Genomic DNA, 26,684 nt, shown 5'->3' on the forward strand with positions numbered 1-26,684 from the left:
GTGACGAACGACTGCTTAGCAAGAACAGGTGCTGGGTGGATTCAGCCTTGAGATCACTGAGGGAAAGGGGCACTGTGGGCTTTCACTAGTGCTTTGGAGGGCTCAAGGACCTTTCGTTTAAAGGGCTCTCAAGATGAAAGCATGTGTAATGCATTCTTGTGCTGTAATTGGGGCTGCAAGGGGAAGATGATGGTCCATGTGTTCAAGTGACATGCTTTTGGGGACAAAAGCCACCAGCTCTTTTGGCCTTGCTCCTCCTAGTGAATCTTTGATGATTAATTCCATGATTACCTCTTATCTACTCAATGAGCTTCTGTTCATAACACAGTTCCTTCAGGAAATATTTTTTCCCAAGTATTGTAAAGTTGTGAGCTCCCTCACTCAGAAAATGATCCCCAGCATTTAGTGCCTTGCTCAGGATGCCAGACTTTTACAATTACTTTCATTTTCTATAATTTTGGTTCTGGGAGTACCTATTATGAGCATCAGCGGAAAGTGCTGTTGGATATGTGCACGTGAAAGCAAGAGAAACGCCCTGGTCTTGTTCTTGGAGCTGGCACTGTGTGCCACTGAGATTGCAGCTCCTCGTTGCAGGTTGGCATCTGAAAGTAAAACAGCCCCCTGGGGCTGGTTATGGCCCCATGGTCCCTCGCATCCCTCTAGCCCTAGAGTGCCACAGCATCAGTGTCACCACATGTTGTCAGCCTGGTGGCGCAGGTCACCAACGCGCTCCTGTTCCTGTGTCTGTGTGGTCACGCAGCACTGCTCAAAGGGATTCAGCACCTCTGTCCCATCGCAGACCAGGACCAGCCATGCCGGCACATCTCTTGTGGGTACCTGCCTGGCCTGCTGCTGAATGCCACTGATGGTACGCACGCCACGCTGTCCTCAGTGCTTCAGCCCTATCAGCACTAGCGGTGGTTTTGCTGCATCTGACTTGCATCTATTTGCTGCAGCAGAAGCTTGTTTGTCTATGCCTGACCCCCACAGAAAATGGAGAGGAGCTTATTCCTTCCCTTTTGCAGCAATTTTTTAACTGACTGGAAGACTGTGTCTGTGCTCTGTGCCTTCCCTGGAAATACTTTTTTAGTCCATAGACAGAAAAAAGTTGAAGGCCACTGCTCTGCACTGACAAATGTTAAGCAAACCTCTCTTTCTCTGTGGATGTGGTTTACAAGGTCGTTCCTGTTTTCTGGGCTTTCTTCTGATTATCAGCATCATTCTCTCAGCTGCAGGTCGCCAGCCCCTTTCCAGGGGCTGAGTGCAGCCGGGGGATGCCTTGGCAAGCTGTATAACCACCCCTTTCTGCCTTCTGGCTTGATTTGCTTTTTCTGTACTTGTGTAACACTGTTCACAGAAAAGCAGTTCTGTCTTGCCTGATGCCAGTCTCCCCACAGTCCTGGGAACCAAGGCACAATCCTGCATCCTATAACAAAGCCTGTGGCAGCTCCCCAGCCCCATGCTCACTATGGAGCTCAGGCTACAGACCTAGTTGTTCTGCCAGGCCCAATTTCATGCATAGCCAAACATAAACTGTGCCTGGTCAAACATCTTGGGACTTAGGTGCTCATCTTTGATCTTCTATTCACTTCTTCTGCCTCATTTAGCAAGAGGTATAATCTCTGTGCAGCTAACAGAGAAAGCCTTACACAGGCATTTTGAGACTCTCCCTTAGGTAGCAAGATGGCAAAAATACTACAACAGCCTTTTCCTGGATGTTCCTCTGCTTTACATGTTACTTCTTTTCTGGGATAATGTATTTGAATGACTTGATACGAATTCACAAATCTAAATGGAGAGTGCTACATTGGAAGAATATTAGTGGCTATTTGTAGTGCTCAGTGTGACAGGGATGAATACAGGGAAGCGAAGTTCACATTTTCTCAGTGTCCTCAGGCAAATAGTTATGTGGCTGTGGGACTAGAGGAAATTCTTGTAGTTCTTTAAAAAGTCATCTTAATCCACTTTCCCCACACATTAATTTACATCATTCTTCATCTTTTCCCAATACTGTCTTATTATTATAATAGTAATACTAAACAGTTTAAACATGCTATGTCCAATAAATGCTCTGGCAACCTGACTGATCTTTTGCACAGATTTTATGGGAGAGGTGGGCCAATCCCAGTGCTAATGTTATGTCATCATTAGCAGTAGTACATAAAAATGTCCTTAAGGGATGGAAGTGCACAGGGATGCTAAGCACAGCACTCCTGTATCTGCCCAGTGCCTGGAGAACCAAAATAACTGGCTTTGGGGTAGTAAATCCAGCTACGAGATTTCATGGAGAAATATGCAAAATACAGAAGATAAATGTTTGCTAAACCCTGGTACTTTGGAGAACTGTGATATATAATTACCAAAGTAATTAAGCCTAAAACTAATACAGCTTGACTTTTCAGGAACCCCTGATATAATAACAACCTGGCACCTTTTTTCTTCCCAGCCATATTTGCTGGGTGATGTCAGGCCACATTGCCCAGCTCATAAAGTGGATATAATACTGCAATCCACTTCTCACTGAATGTTCTTAATATTTTAACCCAATTGAAAGCTCTTTGCTGAAAGATACCGCACAGCAGGGAGCTAAACATTAGAGTGCTGCTGCACTAAAAGGCTTTTTCTGGAATATTTCGACTGATTGATTAGTATCCTCAGCTCAAGGACAGCCTCCTGCGCTTTCAGTGCAATGGCTTGGTATTGTTCCTATCTTGCTTGGAATGAGCCTGTTTTCTGTGTCTTCCTTCCAGGAAAAGACAATTTCACTGAGCAAAATTGCTGAAATGAGGGCACCCAAAGGCCAGTCTCAGATGGCAAACCCCAGCCCATGGGCCACCTTGGCTGCAGGCACTGTTCTCTTGGACAGAGTGTACTGGAAACACTGCTTTTCACCCCAAACCAGAAACAAACAGTATTGTGAAACAGCAGAGACCTCTGAAACAAAAAAATATCTGTCACCACCCACACAGTGCTGCGAGCTGTGCCAGATCCCCCCCGAAATGCAGCATTTACCCTTGAGAAGCTAAATCTGGAGAGAGTTTGGCTCTTCCATTTAGTCGGCCACTTTTGAGAAATCCTTATTCACTGGAGGATGTATCTGCACTTGGTAGCTTGGGCCCTCCAGGGCAAGAGTGAGCTGTGTCTCCTGGTGAGGAATGTAACTGTGTGCCGGGCTGGGAATAGGGCTGATTGTGGAAACCACAGGGAAACAACAGAGGGAGTTAACAGGGTAATAAGTGAACTTCTTGGCACTTTCCTACAAAAGCAACGTATTCCATAATAAAAGCTCTGGGAGGCCTTTCTTCTCTTTTATTGGAATGTGAAATATGGTCCTAATGAACACCGGGTGTTTCACAGAAGATGGCTGGACAGCATCAGCTCATTTCGGAGAGCACAGCCCTTCCTCTTTCCTTGCTCGGGTGTCGCCGGGATCTGCTCCCGCAGCCCAGACCGAGCATCCTTCTGTGCAAGGGGGGACCCCGGCTCCCCACCCCCCCTGGAGCTCCCTCTCCGCTTGCATGGCTATTGGGGCAGGACGGGGACTGAACCGTAGTCTCGCCCTAATGGGTTTAACCTTAAACTGGTTTGCTCAAGAGCAAGCAGCAGGAGAGGAGCAGCTCCCAGAGGAAGCAGGCTGAGCTCCTGCCGCTGGCTCACAGGATGCCAGGCTCCAGGATCCAAGTGTCCCAGGAGAGGCTGTGACAAAAAGCAGGTCATTGTTCCCAGCTTTCCTCCATGACTTCAGGGTAGCAACTTACTTTTATTAGAAAACAGAAGCCAAGCGCCTTATCTAATCCCAGGGCCAGACAGCTGGAGCCTGAGGAAAGGCAGCTGCTTTATGGAGATACTGCCAGTAAAATAATAAGATTGAAAACCCAGTATACATTTAATGCGCTTGGGAAAATTTCTGTGCCACAGATGCCTTGCGTGAGGTGCTTGGATCAGAGATGCATATAGGGCAGAGGGAAATTTCTGATGCACAAAAACTCCCACTGAGGCTTTAGTGCCTCAGATCCTGCACTTCTCTGAAAAAAAACAGTATTAGATGTCTCAGACTGAAGATGCAAAAGTTGAAATCCCCTTTTTGTCTCTCCCACTTAGTCAATGCTTTTGACATTAGATGTAAACCTCTCAGTGCTGATGCCCTTCCCCTCTGCTGGGATGGGGGATGTAGCTCACACACCCATGGAGTAATCCAGGGCTCCCTGCTTGCACCATGTCCCCAGGACAAAGAAGGGGAGCTCTAAAGTGTTCCTGAGCTCTGCACACCTATTGGGAGATGCAGATGATATTTTACTTCTCCTTCTCCATAGGAAATACAGAGAGTCACCAAGCCGAGGATTTGCAGGAATTGTCATGAGCTGTATTGAAGAATGATGCAGGGCAGAAAATTCCTCCCGGGATTTCCTGCCTCAAGCTTTCAATTTATACCCGATATTTCAAAGCCATCTTTAGAAAAACACTTATCTTGACTGTAGAGGTAGCAAGTCTACCTTAGAAAAATTTTCATATGATGATTGTGAATTAAAGGTGCACTCTGTATTTCTTATCCATCAGAACAGCTCCCTTGGCTTGTCACCAGCACCTGCTGCTCACCCGGGCTGAAATTTATACTGGTGCAAACCAGAGCAAAGGAAACGAAAGATGCTCACTACTGATGCTCTAAGCTCTGCAGCAGACAAATTAGTGTTCAAGGCTATGCCATGTCCACATTTATCACATTAATTGATAGATCATAAACATGTCTCCGTACAGAGTCTTGGATTAATTCCTGCAGAGGGCAACCTAAAGGATAAATTGGATTAAATAAAATCAGATTTATACGGCCGTAGGCTGCTGGATGTCTCTTTTAGTCTCCCCTGCAGATGCTGGATGTAACGCTTTCAAACCCTCACGGAGTTAAACCAGTGGTGTTCCATGTCCATCAATGGGGTGATGCTGGTTTACACCAGATGAGGATCTGATCTGTAGCACTGTGCCTGTCCACCTCACATTAGGTTTCATACTGTGGTCAGATTGTACCAGATTTGTTAAAATATGTTTGAACACACAAGAAAATGGACTAGGGGCATGGTGGCCCTTTTCCCCAGGGCAAGGAGGACTCGGAGCCTCCCTCTACATGGCATGTCGGATCCAGACATGTCTGCCCACAGAGAGGCTGTGATGGCATGAACAGGTCTTCAGTCCAACAGGAGTTTTGCAAGGCAGCCCATGAATGAGGAAAATCTGCTGAAACACCAGAAGGGCCACAGGGTCCATCGTGGAGTGCAGAGTGGTCCATGCGCTACGCAGCCCAGCTGTGGGGTTTGGTTACCCTCCAAGGTTTTCCTCCTTGGGCAGGTAGTGGTTTGTGGCATCAGGTCACAATGTCACCAACCTTGTGTCATGCCAGCTCAGCCAGCTGGTTCACAGGGGAGGAAATAAGACTTGGGCACTACCACATCCCTGCCCAAGCTCTGCCCCTCAGTTGCTCAGGGACACTAATTATGAAGGAGGCTCTTGCTCTGCTGCTGTATAATTATGCAGTGCACAGTCCAAGCCTTAATATAGCTCTGAGTAAACTCCTTTTGGTTTTCTCCTGTTCTCTGAAAAGAGACTCAAACTTGGACCAAACAACAGAGCAGCCTCCTAGCAATAAAATCTGTATTGAACACAGGGTGGACACAGTGCCTGGAGCTGCTGCCCAGGAGCTCTTGCAGGAGGTCAGTGTCTTGGCACGTCTGTTGCCTTTGGTTTCTGAACTCGGGCTGGCAAGTTCAGAAAACGACTTCTTTTCCCATGGCCGTCAAAAAGTTTTGTTTGCAGAGGAGCGAGGTGGGGTAGCAGATTTTGGATCGTGCCGTAGAGGCAGCGTAGGAGGAGGGAAGATGCTGGCTGCTGTTTTGGTTCTGTTTTAGAAGCAGCTGATGGACACCGGGGCATCAATTTCAGCGAAGAGCGTGCTGTCCTCCCTACCGTCGGGGCTCTCCAACACATGGTAGCCTTGCCGGAAAATTGCCGCTCTCCTGGCGCGCCCCAGCCCCCGGAGCGCGAGGACTGCCAGGATGTGCTCCTTCCTGCAGAAACCAAACAAGACCTCGCTCAGTCCTGGCAGGAAAAACCAGCCCAGAGGTAAGCAACCAACAACCATGCCGGAGGCGGAGCGAGGCCACGGCGAAGCGCTGGGGAACGTCCCCTCGCCGCGCTGGAGGAGTCACCAGGACGGGGGTCTGCGGCCGCCGGAGGTACCGAGCCAGCGAGGGTCAGCTCCTAACACTGCTGGTGGGACACACTCCTGCTGCTGGTGCTTTGGGGAATTTCCTCCTCCCTCTCCACACACACGTGATGTCTTTTGCAAGTTTTCCTGAGAGGCTGCAGACCTTTTATTTAATGATTATTTTGAGTTGAGTAATAGAAGTGCTAATATTTAGGAAGCTGACAGGCATTAATTAGATTAGAGCTGGGAAAGCCAACTTGGAAACATATCCTGTTCCAGTAATCTTGATATATACAAATTCAGCAACATCTCCGAGAGCTCAGGGGAAAAATTAACAGAGACCTGAACAGGAAGCAATGCAGGTCTAGCAGGTTCTGCCTTATTTCCCAAACTTAATTGTTAAAAATAGTATTACTTAATAACGGAAAGCCAGGACACAGATCAACCAAGAGGACCTGGCTTGGGTCTAAGGCTAATGATGAAAAAGTACCACAAATCATAGCCTTGTAAATGGCTTTTCTGCCCGGAAAATTGTCTTCAAGTAGCTGAGCCTGACTAGTCATTATTTACCTCTCCCATCCTTCCCAGAACAGGCACTGCCTCCTTCATCAGCTTAGTCTGGCCACTGGGATTAAGGTTTTTTTTTTTTTTTTTTTTTGTAGGATACATGCGTTCACCTAGGAAATGACTCTGGAACAATTATTCTTTTTCAAGTCCACGTTTGAATTTCTCCACACAGATAAGCTTGAAGCATAACTGACCCACTTAAGTTAAACATACTTATAAAAATTTTGAGCCTTAGTTTTGGGGAGAAGAAAATATCCTTAATGTCATTTTTTTCTGAATATTTGAGGGTCCACTTCAGTGTTCTGAGCAATTTGTTAAATTTATGGTTTATTTTGATTGTATAACTGTTATCCAGCAGGAACTGTGTAACCCAGTGCAAAAACCTTTAGTCCTTTTCTGAAATGACTCTGATGAAATGGAATTTTTTTGCAAGCTGTACCACTGATATTCCTCCTCAATAGCTGGTAGAAGAGCTGTAGCAGAGGAGGTAACTTCTGATATGCAGCTGCCTAGTCATAGACAGAGCTAGTCACTTTGTTTGTTCACTTTTCCAGTAGCCTTAAATTTTGTAGATGCTGCTTTGGAACAGCAAATGGAAAGTACAAAAGAAAGAATTTGTAATTTATTCCAAAATGTAGTGGTTGTGTTGAGGGCCTTTCAGAAACTGTAGCTGCACTGTGTCAATGTGTGCTGCACTTTGAGGACTGAGCCTGGGAACAGGAGACAAACTATTTGCTCCAAAGCTGGAGCCTGTAAATTGGCAAGCTGGGCTAATACTGGTAATGAACTGAAAAGCAACCTGGAGCTTTACAGTGAAACAAGGTTCATCTGAAGAAATAAAATGGTATCCAGTGATAGGATGCAAGGGAATGGTTCAAAGCTGTGTCAGAGGAGCTTTAGACTGGACATTAGGAAGCATTTCTTTACCAAGAGGGTGGTCAAACACTGGAACAGGCTTCCTAGAGAGGTGGTCGATGCCCCAAGCCTGTCAGTGTTTAAGTGGCATTTGGACAATTAACAACATGCTTTAACTTCTGGTCAGCCCTTAAGTGGTCAGGCAGTTGGACTAGATGATTGTTGTAGGCCTTTTCCAACTGAAATATTCTATTCTATTCTATTCTATTCTATTCTATTCTATTCTATTCTATTCTATTCTGTTCTGTTCTGTTCTGTTCTGTTCTGTTCTAAAATGAGAATGCTTTTGAGGCAACTTGTGTGCATTATAAGACCCAGCAGACAGGGGAAAAAAGAGAAAGGATACAGTCATAGAGAAAGAAAAATAAGGCGGGATTCCCCCTGTTGCTGGCACCTCTAACATGTAGCTACTAGCAGAGAAGAGAAGCTGAAGAGCTTGGCCAAGGCATGGGGCGAGCTCGTGCTGTTTGGGATGGAGCCCAGCAGTTCTGGCATCTGCCATTTCATGTACCTGATATCCGGATAATCCTGACACAGCTCCTTGACGTACTCCTTGATCCTGTCTTTTTTCTTCTCCCCAATTATATTGGCAATGTGGTGTATGGCGGGAAGAAGCCAGTCAGAGTCAGAGCCCTGCAAACAAGGAGGCATACGGGGATGTCAGGGGGGAGCACAGCACCTCCAAAATGCCTTTTTACCTGCAGTGCAGAGCACAGCAGCAGGATGCTTTTACGGGTGTAAGACAGTACTGCTGCAGGCTGGACAGGCTGCCCTCGGGTGGGCGGCGTGCTGCTGGGGGGCACCAGGATGCTGGCCGAGGCAGCGCTGGGCGGCGATGGGAAGGTACCCCTGGGAGCTCCACTGGGGCCTGACTCTGCGCTCCCCGGTGCTCATGAGCACCCCAGCTAGCCTGAGCAGGGCGTTGTGGCTGTAGTCTGGCACGGCAGCGGATGCCAGAGACTTCACCTCCTGGTGCCTGACAGTTTCGTGTGCTTCATTTCTGAGAGGGATCTGCCTCAGTGGGACTTGGAGCCCAGGACACCTGACTTTCTGCAAAATCCAATTAATTCGACTTTGGCTTCCCTGCAAATCCCAGGCTGATGTTGCCTAGTCACAAAACACACCAACAGCCACAATTTTCTCCCCATCACCCTCCTGTCTGCAGACTGTGTGCCTGGATGGACCTTCTCAACGGATTCGTCCCCCTGAGCTGTACTCAGGGTAGGGATCCTTTGGAGACAAGGTGCATCCCATGGCCCAAGGGAACGCACCCAGCAGGAAGTTGCCACGGGATGAGTGTGATCCTACAGCACACAAACCATCCTACGCAAAGTGCCCGTGCACCTGGAAGTGTGTTAAAACACCCTGCGCTGCAATCGGGGAGCCGCCAGCTGAGCACGCACAAGCCGCTAGTGCAGAGTGGCCGCTGGGCTGGAAGTCCACACCATGGACCTGCAGTAACCACCTCGCTTGCTCTCTTTTAGGCATTTTTACATTTCTTGAGGCTTGCCCTCCTCGAGAGCCTGCGGCCTCAGTCCCCGGGAAGCCAAGCACAGGGATATTGCACCTCTGGGAACAGGGAAGTCGGGGAATGCCAGGAGGGAACTAACATACCTGATCAATGAGTGTATTATTAAGGATTCTGGCTTCCTGGTTCATCTTTTCACTCACTTGCTGCTGTGTCTCCGCATTCATTTTCCGTCTGGGTTTGATGACCTGCATGATGTATTCCCTCACCATGTACTTATGAATATCACGAAGGAGCTCCTGTTTAAAAAAATCAAGCCTCATGGTTTTTCTGTGGTTCCCACGCAAGGCCACAGCAGTGAGAGAGGGCAGGGGAAGCCTTTTGGTCTTTAGCAGCAGCCAAGGGGGTGTGGAAGAGATACACGAAGGCAGCACACCATCAGCACACGCTGCCCAGGCCAGCCCTGCCGAAGGGAGCTGGCAGCCCCTTGCTCCAGCAGACAGCAATGGCAGTGCCCAAGGGAATGCCATGGAAATACCCTGAAATAGCCCATAATATTGTGTTGGCAGTTTGGGTCCTCAGTAGCAAAGGGGAATATTTAGGATTGTTTTAAAACTAGGTTTCGATGGTGCTTGCAGATTTTAAATATAAAGCTGTTGTCACCTCCCCATTTATTTCAAAACTACATAGATGTGAAAGGAGCACATAAGCCTATGACTCATGGAATTATAATGTTCAGTGGTAACGTTCACCAGAGCTTTTTATTCCTCTTTAAAGAAATCAGTTCCTGCATTTAAACTACAGAAAGGGAAAGCGTTGCTTATGCTCACGTGTAAGTATGGTAGTAGCTGAACTCCCCCACGTGAACAGTCCCCACAATTATAAACACCCCCCGACGCTGGAAAGGAGTCTGCAGATCAGACCACAGCCTGCAAATGACAGTGGGACCTCCCCAGCGTCACTGCACCCGGCCATGGGACCAGCCACCTACCTGGCCCAGGGGCTCCCTCATGTGCTGCAGGTGCTTGGAGAACTGCGAGACTGCCAACGCCAGCGAGTCTGGCCTTTCCGTCGCCAAAATCCAGTCCTTGGTGAGGATTTTCTTAAGGAGTGGCTGAAAAAAGACCAACTCACTGATGGCACCAGTAATTTTCAGACTAGCTGATGCACTAGCTGAAGGCACCCAGCTGTAAGCCTGCTCGGGGGCCTTGAACCAAAAAGCACAGAGCGCCGGCTGCGCACCCACTCTGCGTGAAGACTCACATTAGGCACCAGGGGCACAGAGCAGGCTGGGTTTCTCTCTCCACCCCAGAGAATTCAGATGCGCACCTTCCCTTTCTGGGTAGGCACCCCAGCGCAGACAGGAGAAGCATCACTCCCTGAGCAGGAGATGCTTTGGCATTAAAGGCTTACTTGGGACACCTCATCTCCTTGCTCTGTACCACCTTCTAATCCACCAGCTATATTTCTTTAGGTAAATAAATTTGTATCCCTACTGTATGGATGAAGAAACAGATGTGAATGTTAATCAGATGAAACTCAGGCTTGGCTAGAACAGGCTGTGGTATGCAACCAGGTATGCTAGTGTTAAATGGGTTTGCAATAGCTATGGCCATGACAAGTCACTTGGTAATAAATCTGTTGGAAATCAGCCCAGTAATCCATCACCCCTCCAGTCTTCTCCACACAGAAATCAAGCTTCTCTTGCTCACAGCACTTGCAGGGGGCTGTCCGTACTCCCTCCAGACCCATGTGTCTGCACAAAATCTCACTGGGATTTTCCTTCTGCTCATTGCTCTGCTGTGGTGGGGGGGAATAGCAGCTGGGAGCATCCCCGACTTGATCCCTCTTGATGCCTCACTGATGACATGGGAGTGATGGCACCATTTCGCATCTGCCCTGTGTTCAAGGTGCTCTGACGAAGTGTCCCCAGTGGGCTATTTCCCTTGCCAGGTCCCTAGAGCTAACATGCCTCCACATAGAAACACAGCAATATCTGCTAAAGGCTTCTGATGGCACCTGGAAGAGACTCCCCTAAGGGTCAAATTCAAAATATCCCTTCTTGGACACATCCCCTTTGTACTTTTCTCCTCTTAGCTCTCAGGATCTCTGTCTTTAGGCTCCTGGCAACCTCCTTCCCAATTATTTCCCCCACTTGTGCCCTCCTGCTGTGCTCCCAGCCTGCTGGAGGGCTGTTTAGAAATGCTTTGCCTTGGCTGCTCTCAGTTCTCACGGCATTTCGGGTCTCTTGCTCAATGCCTTGGCTTGACTCCTTCCTTGCCTGCCACTTAGGCTCTGAGACATGCTCTGCAGTCACTGGAAAGTCCCCTTGGCCAGGCGGGCTTGGCTTAGATCGGAGCAGTTGCGTGACTGTCTTGGTTTCTGAAAGTTATGCTTGGTGATTTAAAAAGTGAATTAGGATGAGTGAAAAGGGGTGGCACCAAAGCTTAATTTCCCCCATTTCTTGTGATGTACCAGCTAGGGCTAGTGGATCCCCAGCTGGCTCAGAGCAGAGCTGGGAAGCACAAACTGCGTTGCAGTATCTTGCCTTATAGGCCTCTTAACATAAGTTAAGCTGATATCAGAGCTTTATCAGCTGATACCAGAGCTTTAGCATCCTCACACTGAAAGAATCAGTCTTTCTTCACCATGGAAACAGCCTGGAAGAATCACCTCTGCCAGGATGAATTCTCTCCTGTCTTAAGAGGTTGATAACAGACCGTGATGGCAGATCTACAAATAAGCAAATCAAAGTCCTGAAAAATCCAAATGTTGGGATAGAAGGAAAAATGTCCCACTGGTGGTGTCCAGCTGTCTTCCCCGGTGCTTCACTATGGATAAGGTTTCCCTGACTGCTTTGCCTGAGATGCTGGAAGCCACCCTTTTTTTTTAGTTGCTATTGTACTAAAGTTAAACAGCTTGACAAATGTATCATTGCTCATAGTAAAAAACTCCCAGGATGCTGGAAGTGTCACTTTGGGTTAAGGAGGATTTCTGTGAATGTGAGGCACAATGCTTTTTGGAGGGACCGTAATGTCATGCGCTGCAAAATGAGGTCTAGTTGGCGAGACAAGGGAAGTGCAATGACCCTCAGCTGCTGCAGTGGTCCTGCACATACCCCTTATATTTAGGAACTAACGTGGCCAAGATCCTCTTACCTGTGCTTTTGTTCTTAATTTATTTAAAAAAATATTTGTGAAGTTCCTTGTCAGAGCTGCCAAAATCTTCTGCAGTTCCTCAGTGTTGACTTTAAACACCGTTTCTAACCCTGACCTAGAGAGAGAGAGAGACACCACCAACGGGTTAATGTTAAAATGTAAACTATTACACTGTCCTAAGCATTTTATCCAGATTGGCATCTTGGGCATTATTTTTAAATAAATTTGCACATCTAGTACTTCCTCTTGGAAACACTTAATGGGTCAAAGTAAGAACTCTTTTTGCACAATCCTATACACTGAAAATTAATCACAACTGAGTAACTGTGCCTAAAAAAACACCTATTTCGTCATCAGGTGGGACAATTCAATCATGCAGAGCAGTTGCGTAGGCTGGTTACTTTTTCACTTGAGCAACACTTCTGCTAAATGATGGCCAGGTCTCTGAGAGAGCACAGAGGGGCTTATGGGGTAAGAGAGAAATAAATAATAAAGCCAGAGAAGGGAAAGCTGCTGACCCTTCCTCCCCCAGAGCCTGGCTAACTCACTCCACACGGCGTCTCTCAGCAGTGGCTGGGACTGTGAACTACAGAAGTGGAAACCTGTGGAATTTCCTACGGACAGTGTGTACTTCTGCAAGGTTTCACACTGATGAGGATGAAAACACAACTTCTGAGGGGTTAATGAAATCCCCAGCAGTATGCGCAGGTTTTGGGGGCGTTGTGAGCTCCTGGCTTTCTTCTCACTTTCCATCCCTGCCCTGCTGAAACACTCTCCGGGGGGAACTGAGGCAGCACCGCCAAAATGCTAGTGGTCCCCGAGCATCCCTGGACGTGCCACATCCACTGCTGTGACCACAGAGCACGGCGGGTTCCTGCCGCTGCCTGGTAGCGAGTTTATATGTCTGAGGCTGCCCAGGCAGGACTACAAAACACCTAAGAGTATCCCTCTTGCCCCAGGCTGGGGGGCTCAGGTCCGTAACTCCTGCTGAACACCTGAAATCTGGTTCCAGCATCCACAAAATCATGCTGTTAAGTCACCTACCTCTGCCCAGCAACTCATCACCCCAGGCTGACGAATTCTTAACCCGACTCAGGAATAAACCCCGCGGAGCCAACCCACCACCCAAACGCCTGCCAGGTCCCTGCCCGGGGCTGGCATCCCCCTTCCCCACCTCTCTAGTCCCCGGCAGGGAATGGCAGAGCCATTTTCCGCAGGGGCAGGAGGAGGCAGAGAAAACCAGCTCCTCGGCGAGGTTAGCATTGCTGGAGAGACCGTGCCATCTAGAGACTCGCCGACGGTAGTGCTCACTGCGGCTGGAGCCGTCGGCTCCTGGGAGACGCTGCAACGCGAAATCCTCTGCAGCCCCGGAATAATATTTGGCATAGAGCATCCCCGCCGCAGGCCGGGCCAGGCAGCGATGCAGCGGCATGGGCTGGAGATAACAACCCAAGTTTTTTGGTGGCCAGACCCCAGGCGTTAACGCCGTGTGGGTTGGCCACCGAAGCACCGCATCTGCACGGCAGGGATGACCCCCAGATGCTGAAGAGCCCCTGGGCCCCGGTGGACCGTGTTCCCCCGTGGCCGCAGACCGTCCCCCCGGGACCGGTGCTGTACGAACAGCCTCGGTTCCCCGGGGCGCTGGCCCAGGAGGGCTGCAGCGGCTGCGCCGGCGGCTGCGCGGTGGCACCTGCAAGGTCGTCCTGTGCCGCGGCACTGGGCCGATGGACCAGACCCTGGGACACGCACTGACTGGCACCATCCTGCTTACAGGGAGAGTGTCCCTCTCCTGGAAGCACTCTGATAGTCAGAGCTGGTGGGCATACCTGTTCATCAGAGGCCTTTTCAATGGATGGCTTTAAATAACTAATTCATAACACAAGCAAAGCCCTAGAAGTTCCTGCTGCCAGCAGCGATGGCAGGGGTTTATTTGCAGGTTGAGTGCTTTCACAGAGTTTCCTCCAGCCTGGTGCCAAAAGCAGCCTTCAAACCATGTTGCTGGGTTTATACTGCTAACCTCCAGGACAAAAAGTGAAAAAACCCCCCTCCTCTGAGGCTGAAAAAGATGGGCTGAAAAATGAGATTAAAGCTTTCACACAAGCACTGGGTCCAACCCTGCTTCTGCCTCTTCACCCTTGTGACTTTTATCTGCATCTGTTGGGGAACATCCCCCCGCGAGGTGAGGAAAGGCTGGAGCTGAGCACCCAGTGGTGCACCCCAAGGAGACCTTGGTCTTTCCTTTCCGGGCACTGCCACCCTCCCGGACCCCAGCAACACGGCAGCTCTGCTCAGGGCGAGCGGACTTACGCCAGGTCGTGGAAGCTGTTGACGTAGGCAACGAAATAGGGCGCAAAGATGGGGCTGTCCCGGGCAGTGCTCCACGCCACGAACTCCTCCCCGAACCTGCGGGAGAAGACACACAGGTAACGCTAACGGTGGGGGTACCGAGGATGGCTCAGCTGCGTACACGGCGATGTCAGGAGACACCAGTGGCTGGCCCAAACCGTCCCCTCTGTATGCGGACGTGTTTTTTCCAGCTGTCATAACATGCGTGTGCATTGGCGGGGAATAGATGGTAGATAATTATGGGTTTAGGGTACGCTCGCCTGAGCGGGCACACAGCACTTTTGGAGAGATGCCAGGGATCTCAGCACGCCAGATCCCTGACTTTACCTCACAATGACAGATTAATTGTGGCCGTGGTGCTCAGGGTCATCAGTCTGGTCCTTCATTTCTCTGGCTTTTGGGGCAATATAATATGAGTCCTCTTAAGCACACAAGGAAAAGATTTACCTTAGGGCTGATTTTACAACAGAAGGTGAATAGGAATGGGGCAGCATTTTCCCCCTGTGATCCTAGCATGGTGTGTTAGGTAGCTGTTTTCTGTGTAGCACATCTTTTAGGGTTTTGACAGCTGTTCTACACCCAGACCTGCACTGCTGGCAGGAGGCTGCACGCTCAGGCAGGTTTTGCCTGGTGGTCCCATTCTTTGTCAGGGTGAAGGAACCTGCTCAGGCCAGCCTCAGCTGCTTGCATCTCAGGTTTGTTTAAGAAAAAGCTTAAGTTTCAGTGACCCTTTCATCTGGGAACCCTTGCTGCCCCAGCTTGCATTTTACGCCAATTTTGTTTTAAAAAAAAAGGAAAAAAAGAAAAAATAATTTTAAAAGAGAACAAAGAAAAAAGAAAAGAAAAAGAACAAAGAGAAAAAAGAAAAAAGGAAAAAAAGGGGAAAAAAGGAAAAAAATAAAGAACAGAACGTTAGTACTGTGTTTCTCCTTCAAAACCCAGGCAGACTTCAAAGCCAAATAGCTAGTAATAGCCAAATACCCTGCTCACTCAGGGTATGGGAGACAAGTGTGGACTGCTGGCCGAGGGTTTAGAAGAGAAAGCATTGCCTTTAGCACACTTTGGACACCTGCCATGCCCTGGGTTCACAGTCTAAGAAAGGAGTGCTCGGGCTCTTTACCCTCACTCCTGCAAAACGTCTACTAGCAAACTCTCCACGCAGCGCCTGCCAGAGGTGGAAAACTTCAAAGGTTAATGCGAAATAATTTTTAATCTTGTTCAGAGTTGACTCACGCCGCACAGCCTTTCTGTTCCGTAGATTGCTGCTCTGGCAAGCGGCCATGAACCCCCCAAAACACAGCCCCACTGGAGAGGTCAGACAGCGTGTTGCTGTGCCGGGACCCTCTGCGAGCCAAAAACCTTCCCTGGAGCATTCCCAAAGCATGTCGCAGGGGTAAGAGCTGAGGCCATAACTCGGGGACTACCAAGCAGAAAACTGTCATTTCAGCAAAGGTGCAGGGTCCTGTGTCCTTTGGACAACGGGTAAATTTTAGAAAGACTCAGAAGGCAGCCCAGCTATATGTTTTGCCCGGGTGTAACAGAGAGGGTCCCATCAGCCACTTCTACGCCCACAGCCACAGCATGCAGAAGAAAACCCTCTTGGCGGGACTCACCCTGGGACACAAAGATGATGTTTTGGGCAAGCAGGGTCTGGATCTGGGGGTCCATAACTGCTGCTTGCCCATGGCTGCAGTTGCAAGCAACCAGCATCCAATACCACAATGGTCCCAGATGGATGGGACCACAGTGGTCCCATTCCTTTCCAGCCAGCAGCTCCTTCCTGGAGCTCTGACCTCAGATTTTGGGACTTGCAAGAGTCCCATCTGGGTCTATTTATGACTCCCTCCAAGTTGTTTTGCAGCTTGCTCATTATTGGGCTCATTGTGATCTCTAATTCTCCCAGGAGCAGGCCTGTGCCTGCTCAGTGCCAGGTCTGGCCCACTGCATGGACCTTTTCCTTGCTTTTTTACCAATGTGGGACTCATCTGGAAGGAATACGCTGCCCAGAGCGGCAATGACCTTGGTATGAATTCGTGCAGCTCTGCCAGGCACAGCTCAAGCATTTTCATTTCCAGGCTTCTACTGATTGTTCCAGATATCTTCGTGTGCTCCCCGATGATCTAGAAAAGGGCACAAAAAAACTCCAGTGAATGGGACAAGCACAGGTGAAACATCCTTCACAAGGTTCTCATGCAGCTTTAGTTGATAAAAATGACTCGCCTAGCAAAGGAGGAAACAGCTGACTTGTTGCCAGGTGGTTTTCATTATTCTCTGGCGGTCTTAAAAATAATAATCCAGAATGGGCCAAGAGGCACAAACTGATTTGTGGCATAATCATTCATCCCTAAAGGCCCAGTGTCCTTCCGCTGTCTGAGCGTGAGTTGGATGCAGTGTTGACTGGAGCCCCGAGCTGCCCTGGTGCCATCCTCCTCTTTTGGGGTGATTTGCTGGAGACATCAGTCCCCAACCCAATGTCCAAGAGGAGCTGATCTGTCCCCCTGTCCTCATGGTGAGGGTGGCTACAAGCACCATCCCTGGGGGCTCACCCAAGCCCCCTCCCCAGGAGTGACACTGGGGCCACAGAGAGGGTCGGCCATCACCCCGAAATCTTGCTTGCACTGGGACTCCTCCCTAATTCCCATTCCCACAACCCTGGAGTGAGGCAGGCTGCTGTCCTGCTCTGGTGCTTCTTGAGGCATCCTACCCATCTGCTCATCCCATTCAGATCTTCCTTCCTGGTGATCACACAGCGTGTAATATTCCTCTATGGAAAAAGAGTCACGGCAGCAGGCAAAACTCTTTGATTTTCTTTCTTTTTCTCTCCCTCTCTTTTTTATGGTATTATTTAATTGAAATGACTCAACCCTTTGAGTGAGGAGAATGAATCCAAACCCCTCCTGGATTTATTACCCTGTAGTCCCTAAAGCTAGCAGGAGCTTTTGTTTTTTGTACTGTTTAAATTGGAGTGGCTGTCACTGCCTACGGCCTTTCCGTGGCAGCCACAGCCCCGGGACAAAGTCACTCTTTCAGCCAAGGGGTTTTTCTAACAAACGTTTTCTTTCTGCCTTTTTCTCCCTCTCTCTTTTTTTCTTTTTAATCAAAGAGATTTAAGGACTTTAAAATCAGTTGCCTATTATGTTGCTGACACAATTGACAGCAGGTTTAATTTGCAGCTAGAAGGCAAGCGGGAGAGCTAAAAGTTGTAATAAATGGCATTTTCTGCTCTAATGTATTCTGCCAGTGCGTGACTAACATAAATTATCGCAGGAGGCAGTACCTCCATGCCAGAAGGTAACAATCCAGTTTCCCTGGAGCCACAGAGCCCCCCACACTTTGCCCCAACTAATTAAATACCGTTTGAATATCAAAGGAGACCGAGGAGTGGTAGAGGTTTTCCTTCACTTCTGGATGAACTTCCTTCTCCCACTTCTCCGTGACCTCCAGTCGCAGGATGTTTCCAAAATAGCTTTTGATTTTCCCCTAAATGTTAAACGTAGGAAGGAAACATGCAGCTCAGGATAACAAGCAAGCATGAGTAAAGCGGCTCGCTGTGTTTTGCTCTGTCGGCACGTGTGTAAGGCTCACGCGTGCGGTGCGAAGAGGTAGGCAGAGTCAAAGGTCTTGCTCCAGACGCTGTCGGTCTACACAGGATTTCGGGAAAAACCAGGAGCTGTGCTGTGCGGGGGCAAGGTACTCCCAAATCAAGGGAGAATCATTCTCTTGGCAGGGCAATAGTGCCAGCTGGTTGACTGGTCGGTTGCAAAGTCCTCTAGCACGTGTAGTGCACGGGGTCAGGACTAAAGATCAAACCAGTCCTTTCTGGTGGTACAGCCACTCAGGTAAGTGGCAGCATTGTTCAGTCCTGGCTGATAAATCCATCTTTTTGCCGGTGAAACAAAATGATCCTTCACCAGCACAATGGAGCAATACTGATTTTATTCAGCTAGGTACCTTGAGCTCACCTTGAGCAGTGCCCTGTTTCAGAAATGGTCTGCAAGAAGATGTCTGAGCCCAGCAAAGAGCCAGGAAAGCACGTAGTCTCACACAGGGTCCCAGCCAAGGACGGCAGAAAGCTGCAGAAGGGGCCTCCTAGGAGGAGCTCAACCATGGGGAGGTCCTTTGGCGGGGACATACCCAAAGTTGTCTGCCTATAGCAAACCTCGGATGTGCTGGAGGAGATCACACGCTGTGAAAGTAGCAGCTAAAATGCCTTTACATCTAGCTTTGCAATGCGTTCAGTCTGATGAAGCCCAGCTATGACCTTTCGGTAAGCCTCTGCCATACTCTATGGGTCTGGTACAGTCCCTTTGGCTCTGTGATCACCCAGGTTCGGACCCATGGCCTGCTTCAGTCCCTGAATTGGTGTTCAGGACTTTTCTGCTTTTGATTAAAGGCCGTTCTGCATGGTGCTGGCAGGACTCAGCACCTGGTGGGGCTAGAAACCACGATGCAGCCACCCAAGACCTCTGCCCTGGAGGCTGGGGCTCCCATACCTTCCCTGGGGGGCACGTGGGGACAAGGACAAAACTCTCACCTTTGCAGAAGTGATGTAGTCATTTTTCAGTTTATCCCAATCAGCTGGTGTTAACAGCAGGGACAGGTTTTCTGTCTTAACTTCTGGTTTGAGATCGGGGTGACCCAGAAAGAGTTCACTGGAAAGATTCAAACGAACAAATTATGTTGCCTCAGAGTGTGAGTAAACTGATGGAATATTCATGTGGCATGAGCTACATAATTATTAAGCCGTGAGAAATATACTTAAAGCTTAAATTGCGATGCTTGTTTTCAAGCTTTAACAAGAAAATCTTTCCTTGCTATTCAAAATCCTAATTATTCAAAATCAAAATGATCTAAGGTTCCAGCCCACCTTAGAAATCATGAGACTTCTGAGTTGTTTGGACATGAAAAGTGCTATGAGAATTTACTTTTTTTAAATAAACAACCTGAAGCTGATTCATTTGACTACAAGCTTGCAAAATGCCTTTCAGGGTAATTCCTGTAGCAGCGTGCTGCTTTGGAGTTAGCTGATCTCCCTGGCTCCTCTCCGGTGTCACATCACGGCTTATGTCATCCTGTTATTTTTCCCTGTGCGTTATCCCTAGGAAGGGGAGGTGGCAGAGCAGGTCCTGCTCTGCGCAGGGCAGCCTCTGGAAGGCATTCCCATGCCTGGGACACCGGCCATGGCAGCACCACGGTTCCTCCGCAGATGGAAGCGGTGGGTGGACCTGCAGCTACAGAGTCTGACTCCAAAGTGCACTCAGCTGACACGCAACTTTTCCACTCACTCTCCTCTGGATTGTGGTGTAATGAGGCCAGCTGATTAGCGGGGAGGCAGGGAAAGGGAAGGAGTGATTGTGTTTCTCCCTCTGGGGCGAGAAACCCATTATTAGCCCGTACAATTGAATGTGCTACCCTTGCAATCTGCCATGGACCGTGGAGGCATTGCGTCTTTCAGGGTAATGAAAGTGGAGAGCAGAAAGAAGAAAATATTCATGCACTTGATGACTGTTGCAAGCAGTCACCTGGTTAGCAGGGAGCACAGCAGCCATGTCCTACACACAGTCTGCTCATTTGCCCAACCACCAAAAAGCGTTCCCATTGCCAAACCAGCGTCAAGCCCATGGTTAGGTCTGGATCCAAGTGCGGATTGCACTGTACAAGGTCAGGCTGGTGCAGAGTGACTGACTGCTCAGCAGAAAAAAAGCTCAGCATGCTGATAGTGTCCTGGAGTCAATGTTCAGATTTCCCAGAGAGGTATATCTGCACGTGTGGAGCATTGCACAGCCCAGCTGGTGCAAGAGTCTGCTGTTCATTTAAAAGGACACCACAGATTTAAATACAAACTCTCTGCCATGACTGAAATGACTGGCTCAAATGTATACTCGAGGAGCTTATTCCCCTCTTCCTTTTTTCCCAGTTGTTTGAATTGTAGCATCGATAACGAGTTTGGGTCAGACAGTTTCTTCTCTTTTGGGATGGGTCCCAAGAGGGGATGAAGTTCTTTGAGAATGAGAAAATCAAATGGAAACAGCCCATCCCAGCAAGGTGATTGCAAGCAGTGCTCAAAACGCTGCAAGCTCTTAATAAGCTCTTTCTCAGCAAGTTAGAGAAATACGATGGGGGCACTTTGGTGCAGAACCAGGCTGCTGAAGCTTGTTTCTCCCCCTGTCTCCTGCAATGTTGGGTTGCAGTACAGTTCCCAGGGGCTGGGGACATGCAGGAATTTCCCTCCAGATGAGATCAGCAGAGACACGTGAGGGAGGACAACGGGTGGGAGGGTCACTCCCATAGCGGTCCTGCCATAATGCTGGTCAGCCAGTGCCATGATGCTGAGGGGGTTACACACATGTCATCACAGTCACCACACTGTAAATAGGGGTTTGGGAGCAACTGGACAAGTTCACAGAAGAAATCTGTTGAGGGCTGTTGAAAACAAAGACCATCTGCAGTACAAATGATCCTGACCCCAAAGCTACCCCAGGCTAGGAGTGCTCTGGGCAAGTGTTGCTGCTCCTTGCCCTGCTCCACCACTGCCCCTTCCCTGTCCATTTTTGCCCACTGTTTGACTCAGTGTCACTACTCCTGCCTTCACTCCCTTTTTTGTTTGTTTGAGGGGTGCCAATTGGTTTGCGTTTGTCCCTTCCTTTGGTTCAGGCCATTCCTGGAGACCAGCTACTGGGGCAGACACCATTTTGCTTTGACATGGCTGTTTTTACATGCTCATTACCAGACCCAACTCCTGTGGATGTTGCCTCTCTTCTTCTTCCCACCCCACTGTGTATTTCTGTTGGGTTTTAGTCTGGGAGATCTCTGGGCCTGGGATGATGGTCTGTGGTCTAGCCCAGTGAACAACTGAGGACAAACAATGCCTGGACCTTCTACAGGTGCCTATCTTAGATGTCTCCTTCGGCTGTAAAATCAGGCAATGTCCAGCATCAGAGTTTTTACTGTTGTGCAGAATTCCTGCCTTTACTCCCACATGCAGAGGGTACCCTGAGGATGGTGTTTGATACATCTATGCAGCTCCTAGAATATTTTAGTCACCCCTGAATTACAGGGAGCTTTAAGAGGTCCTAAAAAACATGGACCTCCCATTCAACTAGTGGACACGTCTGAGCCAGAGCCTTTGTTTTACTGTGGCTAATTCCACATGGTGTTGTCTTGGCATCTCCTTGAGACAACTCTGACCCCTGAACATGGAGGGTAACGTGGCCCGTTTCCAAATGCATCACAGCTTTAATTAAAAAGGAAGAAGGCAGGGCTCCCCCACAGGTCCCTCCCTGTGCCTGGAAAAGTCACCGTGCAGCTGCTGGACCTTGCAAAATATTTGCAGAAAAGGAGGAGGTTTATCACAGCTGCAAGGAGGAGATTCCTGGCATGTGAGAACAGCAAGTGGGAGAGGGGAGTAAAACAAGGTAATTTAGATCTGTGAAAAGCAGTAAGTGTTTTATTTACAAACCTTTGTCCCCACCTATTAATAGATTGGCTATCTGGCTCTACTGTAGAAGAGACTGTGTTTCTTCCTCACTCAGGAAACTGAAAATAGCTTGGTGCTTTCAAAGCACGCTGTGGCCCTGCCGGTCTCTGGAAGAGGCTGAAGCAATGTGGCAACTGCAGCATCTTACCTGTGGTAGGTGTTGGCCACCCAGTCGAGTAAGGTGTAGAGCTCATTGAATTCCAGCGGTCTCTGGGAGAGATCTTGCAAGTGTGAGGCAATGGCCTTGTGAAAAGCCTCCACATAGGTGTCACACACCCGGTACTCCTCCGGATAGCACTTTTTTACTGATAACTTGATTTTCAGTAAGTCTTCACTCAGTTGTTTCTGGAGGAATCCTAAGTGGAGATCAAGCCAAGAACTCTCTTCTTCCTTCGATGCCATGGGTATCCTCAGGACTCTTTTTCTAGCACTCTCGTTGATAGCTTCCCTCCACTCCTCCCTCCACTTTCTGGGTGTCCCAAGCAAGTCCGACCCAGGACCAGCAGCATTGCCTGTGTTAGGATGAGCTGCTGCTTCACAAGCAATTAAAGTCACCAGGGAGGTCAGCATAGTGTCCTCTACATTGGGATGCTCCAGCGTTCCCACCACAATGGACTGGATCGCATTTGTGATAGAGTTATAAAGCAAATCCACATCCTTGGATTTCCGTACAAATTCCTGGGGGTTATCTTGGTATTTCTCAGCATCCCGTTCAGCAATAGCCTCATCTTCCAAGTACCTGATGCTTGCAAATGCTTCCAAAAGTTGCCTTTTCTGAATAAGTTCATTGATTTCCATTACTGCAGAAAGAATGGGGGGAAGGGGTTGGGACAAAGCAGGCATTAGGTGATTGACAGGTTGGTAACAGGACAAGATGCCTCACAGGGAGGCTTGCAGGGCTGCTCTGAGTAGCCAGGTCCCAGCAGTACCCCTGAGACTGACCCCCCTCGTCTCTCCAGCTCCTGTTTGACACAGGAGAGGAAAGCAACGGAAATGCAATCACTGCAAATTGAGCCACATGTCTAAACTACTGGTTTCAGTGGTAAGAGATATCCAAAAAACTGATTATAGCCCTGCAGGAAAACCTCAAGCAACGGCTAATGAGGCTGCGCAGAGGGACACTGGGGTCTCAGGCTGCATAAAACTGCCTCTGGCTCTGCCCCTCTGTTAGTGTGGAGCCGAAGTGGGACTGGCAGCAGGGACAGTTTGGGATATACCCTACCAGCAGGATTTCCTTTAGCACAGATACCCTTGTTTCCCAGCATACCAGAGTGCCCAGCACACTCTGCTGCTGAATTGGCCGTGGCTTGGGGATGCTCCTGATGATACGTTTTTGGGAACATTCCCGGTTCAGATGTAACCTTGGGCAAACCCCAGGCTTCCCTCCTGTCTTGATTTTGTGCATTATCGAGTTTTCCTAAGACACATGATCAACTAATGTCACAGCCAAACTGGCTCTTGCATTTCTGAAGGCTGAGCAAAATGCTAATGCAAACTACAGAGGTTGTCGCTGGTGATTTGCGTTATGATGACTCCTTGAGATATAGCGACTGAGGTAGCAAGCCAGAGACTGGCCCATTCATGGCTGGCCTCTTAGCTATTCCAGACATTTAGGAGATGTTCTGTGATTGCTTGTGGTCCTCAGCCTTCTCTCAACAAAAAGAGGGACTTCTGGAGGACCAGAAGCCACAGCTTCTCAGCCCTGCAGTTACTGCAATCTGCGATAACCCTTTGGCTGGGGAGTGAGGACAGTCTCTGGGATGGTGGTGCCAGGTCCCAGCAGAAGGAAATGGAGGAACGCCAAAATATGCCAGGTATGTGAAGTTCACCCACCTGTGGTGGTTCAGGGTTGGGTGACCTGGCTGTTCATCACCTCTATGTAAACCTACAGTCAGATACGCAGCACTGCCTCTCACCAGTGACATTTGTCTTCCAAGCGCTGCTGTCCCTGGATGGTTTTGGGAGGTGTGTGCACTGGATGGGGATCCAAACCTGCGAGTGCTTTCTCCTGGTGCTCAGGTCTCACGTGGGTTTTCCCTACCTCCTTTGCCTCAGCACCAATACTGGCTGGTGTTGGCTGAGGCTGTGGGAAAGTCACCAAATAGTGTTACCCCCAAAGTGGCTGAGGTCTACTGAGTTTCCCATTTCTTTTTCAATGCCTTGCTTGTGCAAGAACCGCTGCCTATTTGCCAGTAGCATAAGAAGTATTTGCCATGTGTTGAGGAGATCCAAGAGCACTGTTAGCTTTAGAGAGGCCCCAGGAAGCTCTCACCATCTCCAGCATCATAACAGATGCTCTGAACAGGAGATCCCACTGTGATACTGGGCATAAGGCAAATATTAAAGAGGAGAAGGGAAAGGGTATTACTTAGGCATGTGTGGCCACTGCTTCTGGGACATACACACATAAAATGATATGGAAAAATTGGAGAGCACTCAGGGAACATATGAAAGACTGGTTCATAGCCCATAATTTATGCCCTTGGGCTTGTCTGCACACAAATTTTATACCATATGCACCAAATAGTCTGTACAGCGTGAGAGTATCTGTATGAAGTTGGAAATACACCAGATAACCCAACTATTGATGCAGCATAGAATGCATAGAGCTTTGAGTCCCTATATGGAGCTACAGTTGCTTCTGCACTCAGAGGGGAGGGAGATTGTGCCACTTAACTTAGTCTCTTCTAGATAAATTAATATAAAACCTGTGTTTGCACAAGTGCTTGCAGTGAGAGACTAAAGGAATACATTCTGTTCTGTTTATCAAAGTGAGAAAACACCATTTAATCACCATCTAGGATAATTAGTCAGGGAGGTGATATTGGGTGCTAAATGGATCTTTAATTTAGCAATACAAGATCAGCCAGCTGGTAGTTGAAGGAAGACAATTGAAAGGCAATTAACCATTATGCAGCTTAATGGTGCACATGGTGGAGTCTCCATCGCTTGCCATATTTATCTCAGGATGGGACGTGTTTCTGACAGAGCTGCTCTAGTCTAGGCCAGTCACGAGTTATTGGGCACAGGATGGGCCTTATTCGTGCAATTCCTCAGCTTGTTTATTCCAGGAGAAGAAAAGGGCTTATGGTAACATTTCCTGTTGCTTCTCATCTAAGACCCTTTGAGAACAGACTAGCAAAGTTTATGAGATGGGCTCAGATCCAGCTTACCAACCTCACAATGTATCAGTGCAAAGCAGTAAATAACTTCATGGCACAGTAGAGCACATTATAGCAGTGAGACAATGTCAGCCCTTCGATGCCCATGACAACCGATGCAGTAGACCAAGAAATTCTTTCTAGAAATTTAGACTGAGGAAAGGTGAAGCCATGTTGACCCACCTCAGTCTATCTCCTGGTGCATGCATTGTAGTTCCTCAGCCTTGAGAAGGTGGAGGAGAACAGTGCTCAAACCAAGATCAAAGTCGTTGCAGTCTGCCCACACTTGCGGAAAGGTGAGAGCTACACTGAAGGTAGTTACTATAATTTGACTAAGACCTATCTATATAATGCTGACAAAATGCATGAGAATAACCAGTGTGAGGAAAACAAACTGAACAAATACTTGCAGCACTGCTGTTGTGAGAATAGATGGGAATTCAGTGTAAGAGAGCAAAGCATCTGTGGAGGTCTATTCACCAGGCAGTCTCTAAGATTAGGAACCAAGTTGGAGGTGCCAAACCCGATCACATCCAAACCATCTTTTTTCCCCATCAAGGCCCTGCAGCAACTTACGGAGTACAGTCTGGTGACCATCAGTCCGAGAGCCGAAGAGCAGAAATTGTCCAGAAGTAAAATGCAGGCAATAGTGTAGGAATAGCCCACACTGCACTGCACTTCTAGATATTGTCAGACCAGCAGTTCCCAAACTGTGCTCAGCAGATTGGTGACTGATATGTCTGAGGGGCGATATGTCCACTGATATGTGAGCGGATAGGTTGATAGGTAGGTTGTTGATATGCTTAAACTAACGCGGTGGAGGCCACAGAGCAGCAAGTTCAGTGACAGGCGATCTGCCCAGGCTGGGCCAGGTAACGCCCCAACGTGTTTGTGCAAGGGGTAACTGACGGTTGTCTCTGCCCCATAATGGGGTGCCTGTTCTTTAGCACCTCTGTTGGGCGCAAGACTTGCAAAGTGTACATTACTTGAAGGTTATGTATATCCTGCCAAGCAAATTACACTGGTGGCTATGATTCTTACCTGAAAGAGGCTTTCCTTGAACGGGCTTTGCTTCTATCTTCTCACCAATCTCCTCCACACCATTACAGATCGTGGTTTTGTTCTCCTCGTAGCTCTTGGAGAATCGCAAAGAAAGTCGTTTTCCTTTCCAAGTGCCAGTACCTTCCTTTCCTTTCTCTTTGTTTGGACTTCGTTTTGATTTCCGGATGCTTAACATTGTTTTAATACCTCTTTCAAAGAACCCACTGTCCCTGCTATGCAAAGTTGGGCTGCTTTGTTCAGAAGCAACCTCCATCTTTTCCTCCCCTGTGCTGTTAGTCAGTGAGGCTGGTTCCGAGGTCACGCTCCTTGGGTCTGACTCTGTATTTCTATTCAT

General features: G+C 48.6%; 1 protein-coding gene across 1 annotated transcript; it reads right to left on the reverse strand.

Moving 5' to 3' along the window:
- Positions 1–5,798: 5,798 nt before the first annotated feature.
- On the reverse strand, positions 5,799–26,684 carry EXOC3L4 (exocyst complex component 3 like 4). Its single transcript, XM_075031055.1, has 11 exons — positions 26,330–26,684; positions 22,276–22,927; positions 19,185–19,302; positions 18,005–18,130; positions 16,670–16,770; positions 14,612–14,707; positions 12,305–12,419; positions 10,138–10,260; positions 9,293–9,445; positions 8,190–8,311; positions 5,799–6,056 (listed from the first exon to the last, which is right to left on the reverse strand). The coding sequence occupies exons 1-11, from the start codon at positions 26,682–26,684 to the stop codon at positions 5,894–5,896; spliced, it is 2,124 nt and encodes a 707-aa protein (XP_074887156.1). The 3' UTR covers positions 5,799–5,893.

This window comes from Buteo buteo, chromosome 6 (genome assembly GCF_964188355.1).
Source record: "Buteo buteo chromosome 6, bButBut1.hap1.1, whole genome shotgun sequence".
Classification (NCBI taxonomy): domain Eukaryota; kingdom Metazoa; phylum Chordata; class Aves; order Accipitriformes; family Accipitridae; genus Buteo; species Buteo buteo.

Coding starts and splice junctions, on each gene's coding strand:
- EXOC3L4 (XM_075031055.1), bottom strand. CDS start 26,684: ATGAATAGAAATACAGAGTCAGACCCAAGGAGCGTGACCTCGGAACCA. Junction 12,420..14,611: donor AACAGCTTCCACGACCTGGC/GTAAGTCCGCTC, acceptor CTCTCTCTCTAG/GTCAGGGTTAGAAACGGTGT. Junction 6,057..8,189: donor CAGGATTATCCGGATATCAG/GTACATGAAATG, acceptor TGGTTTCTGCAG/GAAGGAGCACATCCTGGCAG.